The following is a 7459-nucleotide window of genomic DNA, read 5'->3' as shown; positions in this document are numbered from 1 at the left end:
GTGCGTATGAATATGTTGAGGTGTAAAGTCTCTATTATAACATCAATCCATGATAAGGCAATAAAGATATGTGTGCACCTCGGTAAAGATGGAAATACAATATGATCTGTCATTAAGGATCAGATCTACTATCAGTTCAGGTCAGGTGTTATGTCCAACTCTAACCCTAATAACTCAATCATTATAACACAAAAATAATAAAACAGGTCTTTGCGTCTCTATGAAATTGTATGTATTTACATAACATTTCTATTGCTTTTGTTATAGTAGCAGTTTTATGGAAAGCAACCCCAGTTTCATAATGTTATATGTTGTTTTGATATACTTGCACAGCAAATATCTGCATATTTTATAAGAGCTCTTGACTATTGTTCTGAAATATAGACCCTTTCACACACACAGTTTGAACACGGTAAGTTTTTTTGAAATCACACTCGACCAACACGCCTCGATCAACAGATTGATTTAATAAATAATATCATCGGGAGAACCAAAAACAGAACAAAATATGATTTGTGTACATCTGAACAACATATGTTTATCTTTTTTTATCATTACGGGAGCAGTTGAACCAATGAAGTAGGCAGCAGCACGTTATACAAAGCGAGGGGTTGGGGGGGGGGGGATTCAAACACCAGCAAGTCCAGATTACAAGGTGACTGGTTGAAGAGAGGGGTTTGGAGGGATGGGGGGAGTGAAGGGTCATAACTGTGACGTCCTAGTCCATGAACCCCCCGTACCTCTTCTGTAGCTCGCTGCCGTTCTCCCAGGCCCGTTTCAACACCCCCCCGCTCTTGCTGCTGTCCACCAGCCACTCGGGCCTGCCAACGCGCCTCATGAACCCTCCGTAGCGCTTCTTGAGCCCGCGGCCCAGCACCGCCTCCAGCAGATCGCCCTGCGCCACCCCTCCGTCAGCTCGACGCATGAAGCCCCCGTACCTCTTCACCGCCTCGCCTCCCTGACCGTCCCCTTCGCCACCGTGCTCAGCCGCTTCGTTGAGAATCTTTAGGATCTCCAGGCGTATGGTTTCCTCTTCGTCCTGGTTTCCGGGATCCTCCAAAACCCCCTCTGGCGAGGAGGAGCGGCGAGACATGAAGCCGCCGTAGCGCTTCATGAATCCGCCGTACTTCTTGGCCAGCACGTGTTCAGGTGATGTCGCGTCTTCGTCGTCAGCTGTCATGGCGCCCGCCGCTTCCTGTTCCTGCTGTTGACGGGGGTCGGCATTCAGAGGAATGTGGTTTTCCTCCTCCAACAAGAAGTCCCGGCACAGGCGGAGCTTCTGACTGTCCAACCCGCCCTCGCACTCAAGTGAGCATGTCTGGAAAAAATCAGAATGATCGTTATGACTTTTCATTATCGATCTTATCAGTACAATGTTTTAACATGCTGCCATGCTTCCATTGAAATATCAACAGCTGAATCACTGTGATTGTATTAGGGAAATAATCTGTTTATTTTCTACATTAAGGTAATTAAGGCACCATAGTTCTGTAAAGATGTTAGAAAATATCAGGGCTGTCAAAGTTAACGCGATAACAACGCGTTAACGCAAATTAGTTTTAACGCTACTACTTTCTTTAACGCATTAATGCAACTTTCAATTTTCGGTAGTATCGGGCTCTTACCCAATGAATCCATCGGTAACAACCATGTCATACTATCTTGTCGCCATGGAGGCTAAATAACGCTCCAAACTTACACTAAATTTTGGCGAGGAAAAACTGTCATGGCCATTTTCAAAGTGGTCCCTTGACCTCTGACCTCAAGATATGTGAATGAAAATGGGTTCTATGAGTACCCACGAGTCTCCCCTTTACAGACATGCCCACTTTATGATAATCACATGCAGTTTGGGGCAAGTCATAGTCAAGTCAGCACACTGACACACTGACAGCTGTTGTTGCCTGTTGGGCTGCAGTTTGCCATGTTATGATTTGAGCATATTTGTTATGCTAAATGCAGTACCTGTGAGGGTTTCTGGACAATATCTTTCATTGTTTTGTGTTGTTAATTGATTTACAATAATACATATTGTAAATCAAATATCACAAATTCACAAATTAATCACAAATTTTGTATCTGTTCAAGCATATTTGTCCACTCCCATGTTGATAATTACTTGACAAATCCCCCTTTAAGGTACATTTTGAATGGATAAAAAGTGTGGGATTATTTTGCGATTCAAAATTTTAATCGATGAGAAGAAGACTGTCTTTCTTATCCATGTGTGTGTTGAGAATGGAGCTGGAGTCAGGATATATTTAATATAAAGGTGGGCATTGCTATTCACTTTCAAATTATTTTATTCAGTTTAATTTGAAGATTCATTATCCCTGAAGATTTACTGTTGTGTTCTTTCTGTCGCTCGTTCAAATCGTTGAGTTCAGTACAAAAGTAGGTCTGAAAAGGGGACTGTGTATCAGGTTAATAGATCAGCAATCACTCATTTGCAAATTATTTATTGCGTGTTGCTAAGCTTTTAACCAGAAAGTAATATAATAAGTATACATCACGGCTGAGCTTTCAGTCACGAGTGAGGGGTGCTCAACGGATTCGGTCAGTGACTATAGTGACTCAGTATAGTCAGTTCAGTGTTAAATATGAATTAATTCATGTACTGAATATGCAGAGTTTTTGGTTTTAGGAGGCACTACATGTTGAGTATTTCCTATTTATGGAAAGAGTGTGGTAGAAACGTGTAGAAAAAGTGTGGAGTTTTAACGTGTGGGCATTTTTCAAGCAAAAAGAGTCTGATGGAGACACACTATTGAGTTAGCTTATGGGAAATGTAGGATGTCTTTTGAATCTCGACCCATATAGGGACTCAAAGTCAGGATGTGTTGGCCTCTGCTGCTTCATATACTATTCTCTTTAAGTTCCCCAGTTTTATGGAAGACTGACACTGCGTATCCTAATATCCCTTTAACACACATGAGATTGACATCGATCTTCTCATGGAAAGAAATGAAAAAAGAAATGATTGAGTTATTTTATTCAGAGGGAAACAGATCCTCCGATAGCTAAATCTTATCAAATGGGGGTCCGTGACCTAATGTGTATCAATTTAGGGGTTCTTGACATGAAGAAGGTCAACAACCGCTGGATTAACCAAGACAATAAAGCTTGATGAAGTGTTAGTGAAAGAATTGAAATGGAGGCAGAAGCACACAGAGAACGCTCTGCCGTCGCTGTACTCCAAGAACGTGTTCCGATAGAGAAGAACAAAGACAACACAAACGGGTGTTAAGTGTGAAAGAGTCAACGAGGAGAGATTCCAACAGTCAGCAGATGCTTCGGAGAACACAACGGCCTATTTAATCTGTGGTATCCCTCACTTAGTCCCTTAACAATTTAGAAAAACACAATTCAATCTCTCTTGAAACCATCTGTCGCAGCCTGTTCCTCACCCACTGACACAGTATCCTATTCATCTAATGGAGGCCTCCCCTATAAAAGCTGCCCCCCCCCCACACCGCCACCCACTTATCCCAGTCATCCTGGAACTGTGTGAGTCCATATAACCCCGGTGGCAGAAGTGCAATCAGACTGAAGGCATCTGCTGGGCCCTGGGGGGTGGGGGGTTCACACTGCCGGGATAACCTGCTCCCAACCTCACATGTGTCATTGGATTCCACTTATTTGATGGCATGGAGGAGGGATTCTTGCTGAGCTTTCAGTGCCGCCGGCTTATGAAGACAGAATTAATGAAGAGGAAAATTGAATTGAGGACTTATTGGCACCTGAGGGGCAGGGAGGGGGGGTGTGGGCAGCAGCCCCCTCTGGTGGCCGTAATGGGAAGTACACAAGTAGTGATTGAAGGAAAAGGGGACAGCAATATGGACTGATTTAACGGCTAAATATCAATTTAGATTTCAATTAATATCTTTATCTGTCTTTCTTTCCTCCCCACAATCACAGCTTTCTAAGTGCTGTTGAAATATTTGTGTCAAGAAAACAGGGAACTAAATCCACGTTCTCCGTGTCAGAGAATCTCTATTAATTTTTCTAATGTCTTTTTGAGGACGGAAGCCCTCTTCATTGTTGAAGATAATGGAATTATGACCTATCTATAAATGTATAATTTAGTCCTCTGACACACTGCTGTAATTTTAGAGGATTATGTGCTATAAAGTACTACTAAAATCCATTAATAATGTTTATTTATCCCATTTCTCTTGTTTACAGGTCATATTAGAGTAAATGTAGAGGAGTTCTACCTGAATAGGAGATAAAATAAGAGATTATTGATTGAGATTGTTGGATTATTTGTCAGTATGTTATAATGTTTCAATCAATTTCTATTATTATTACTGCTATTATTACTGCTATTTCTATTATCACTCTATTACATCCACTGCTATTGATTATTATCAGTCCTATTTGTATTACTATTAGAGCTGCTGTGCTGTGATTGTGTTTGCTGTGCATCTCTCTGTCTCTCTCTCTCTCTCTCTCTCTCTCAGATGTCCGCCCACCCAGAGCCCAGTTCTGACCAAGGTTTCTACCCGTTAAAGTGTTTTTTTCTTGCCATTGTCGCACGAGTGCGTGCTCATGGGGGATCTCTTGTTGGGTCTCTAAATTATAGAGTACGGTCTAGACCTGTTCTTGAGATAACTTTTGTTATGATTTGACGCCATATCAAAATAAACTGAATTGAATGGAAGGACAATTATTTTTATCTGCTCATTATAAATGTCTTTGCATCAATTAAGCAAAAATGTTGATTGTCGCAGGAGGACAAAGGAGAACATTAACCCGGTCACACATCATACGGAGAATGTCACAGAAGAAGTCATGAAACTCGACACATTTGACATAACTTCATGTGAATTTGTTTCAAATTTGAGAAAACACTGAAATGGATTTTAGAGAAATGGATCAAATAGAGAACAGGGAAATACATACAATGAGAAGGGAAGAATGGAGGAAAGGAAATGGGGGGAAAGCCCTACCGGTTTAGAGTATTGGCTTGAAGCCTATAGAACAATATTACCGTGATTACAGCCAGAGACGGGCTGAAGGAGGACGGAGGGATCAAATGGGAAAAGATGATGGGTGAAGAAAGGAATTAAAATTAGAGAGGGAGAGGAGAAAATTAGGAGGAGGAGGAGGAGGAAGGAATAAAAAAGATAAAAATCATCCCTATAATGAAAGGAGAAGACTGACATATTTGTCGAGGCTGTATCGGTTTGAAATCAACAGGACAATATTATCATGATTAAAGTAAATCTAATAACTGAAGACACAAAATGTGAAAAGAGGAGCGGTGTGCGGAAATGAAAGAGGAAAGGAGAGGAGGAAAGAACAGAGGGATGGGAAGGGAAATAAAGGGAAACAGGTTAGGTGAGGGAACTATACATAGAGGAAAGAATGAAAGGAGTGGAGTGAAAAACAGAAATTGAGGGGTGCGTATGAAAAAAAAAAGATTAAATAAATACCTGGAACTAATTAAATGGTCGCTATGTATTTTCAGAATGACTCTATGTATTTTGCTTAATATATTATAATAGTAGACTTTAAAAGGGAGCTGCCAAGTGCTATTATTAGTTGGATATATCACCTGATTAAATGACACTTTATGAGGAGGAGAAACCACACAGCTGTTACTCACACCACTTCACTTTATTTCTTTAGTTTATTTATGATCAGATTGACCACAGGTAACACAGTCTCTGTAACCTCACTGATTTACTCAGCATTCAATTTTTTTTACCTCTACCTTTGTAATATAGAGAATATGAATATGAATCAACTGTAAACAGTAATAGAGTAATAATAGATCCATTTACCAGGGAGGAGAAACCAGACTGCTGTCCCAGCAGACGGTACACGCACAGGGCGCACTCCTTCCCGCACTCCGTGCCGACCACCAGCGACACGCACGCGCCCAGGACCAGCATCCACAAGCAGCTGCTGTGTGCGCGCGGGGCAGCCATGGACTGGAGGACGGAAACAGAAACATTACAAAGTTAGAACATTATTATTCTCCAGAACCAAAGTAACAGACAGTCATTTAGCAACATCTACTACTAAGGCAAGGCAAGTTTATTTATATAGCACATTTCATACACAAAGGCAATTCAAAGTGCTTTACATATATAAAAGCAAGATAAAAGAGCGCAAAGTGCATACGATAAAAACGAATAAAATAATTTAAAAGTGTAAGTTAAAAAATAAAAAATATATAAAAATAAAAATAACAGGCTGCTGCTGCTGCTGTTGCTGTTACTTCAAAGGCTGCTTCTGCCACTACAGATACTCTGTAAAATAATAATCATTTTAACACATTTGTAAATACTTATGTAGAGCATTATAGGCTACCACGGAAGGTCCTTAAAGTTATTGTTATTAGTCTTAATGACAGCAGTAGTGCTCTAGTAGAAAATCTAACTTTAGTAATTATTAGTAGTAGCTGTAGTAGTAATTATAGTAGTAATAGTTGCATCAATAACAAGTACATGAAGAAGTGTATTTCTTACCTCTGTGGTATTTTAAACGAGATTAAAGCTGTTCAATGCTTTCCTAGTCCGCGCGTGCCCTCGGGGGTACCAGCGGAATGGGGAACTGTTAAGTGGCGCGAGCCTGGTGCACCCGATATATCTGTGCTCGAGCTCCCTGTGCTGCACGCGGCGGGGGTGGGGGTGCAGAGCAGGTTCACGGTTCAGCCAATCAGCAGACACACCTGTCTCTCACTGACTCCGGGTCGGTTGTTCCGTGAAAAGGTGAAGTCCTACTGGACCGGACCGGACCGGGTGGCTCGCTCCGGGTGTTAGAAGAACCGGTTAGAAGGAGAAACACAAAGAGCCGTTAAAGTGTTGCGGGAGTCCGTTCAAAGTGCTCGGTGGAGTGCTGCTGCGGCTCCGTGGCTCCGCGGCGCGGTTAAAGTATAGTTGGTGCGCTTACGTCACCGGGGATAATGGGGAGGGGTGGAGGTGGAGGGGTTAATGAGCGTGACGATGTGACGTCGTAGACCCACTCCCCACCCCCCCTTTACCACACACACCTCTTTTCTGTCACACATTTTATTGCTTCTCAGGAAGTCTGTGACATGTGATATAATAAATGTCAGTCCACCAGGCAGGTTCTGTGTGGGAATAATATTTCATGTAGGAATTTATGTCTGTAATACTTCTCCTTAACAGAGATGAATGAACACAGCAGCTCTCTGGTGCGGTCGGGCCGGTAGTATAACAGCTCTGCAGGGTTTGGTTCTCATACGACATGTTGCTTCATGGATTGTTCTTTTATTAAAAATCCGATATGCTGCCCTGACCACATCTAGTCGTTAAGTTTTTATCGTTGTGGTTTTCAGGTTTAATGTCCGATTGGAGATTGTGAAATCATTCATGTGCTATATCGTTTCAGATCACAGTGTGTAAAACATGCAGTGAAACCGACCTACTGTGGGAGTTTTCACATGCCTGCATGTGACATGACTGGAATGAGAGGACATGTGCCC

General features: G+C 41.8%; 1 protein-coding gene across 1 annotated transcript; it reads right to left on the bottom strand.

Annotated features, from left to right (window-relative positions):
- Nucleotides 1-447: 447 nt before the first annotated feature.
- Nucleotides 448-6855, bottom strand: LOC141777721 (proenkephalin-A-like). Its single transcript, XM_074652236.1, has 3 exons — nt 6480-6855; nt 5790-5939; nt 448-1318 (listed from the first exon to the last, which is right to left on the bottom strand). The coding sequence occupies exons 2-3, from the start codon at nt 5934-5936 to the stop codon at nt 719-721; spliced, it is 747 nt and encodes a 248-aa protein (XP_074508337.1). The 5' UTR covers nt 5937-5939; nt 6480-6855; the 3' UTR covers nt 448-718.
- Nucleotides 6856-7459: the final 604 nt, after the last annotated feature.

The sequence above is a fragment of the Sebastes fasciatus genome, chromosome 11, assembly GCF_043250625.1.
Source record: "Sebastes fasciatus isolate fSebFas1 chromosome 11, fSebFas1.pri, whole genome shotgun sequence".
NCBI classification, from domain to species: Eukaryota; Metazoa; Chordata; class Actinopteri; order Perciformes; family Sebastidae; genus Sebastes; species Sebastes fasciatus.
The sequence above is the reverse complement of the archived record's forward strand: the minus strand, read 5'-3'. Positions and strand labels throughout refer to the sequence as shown.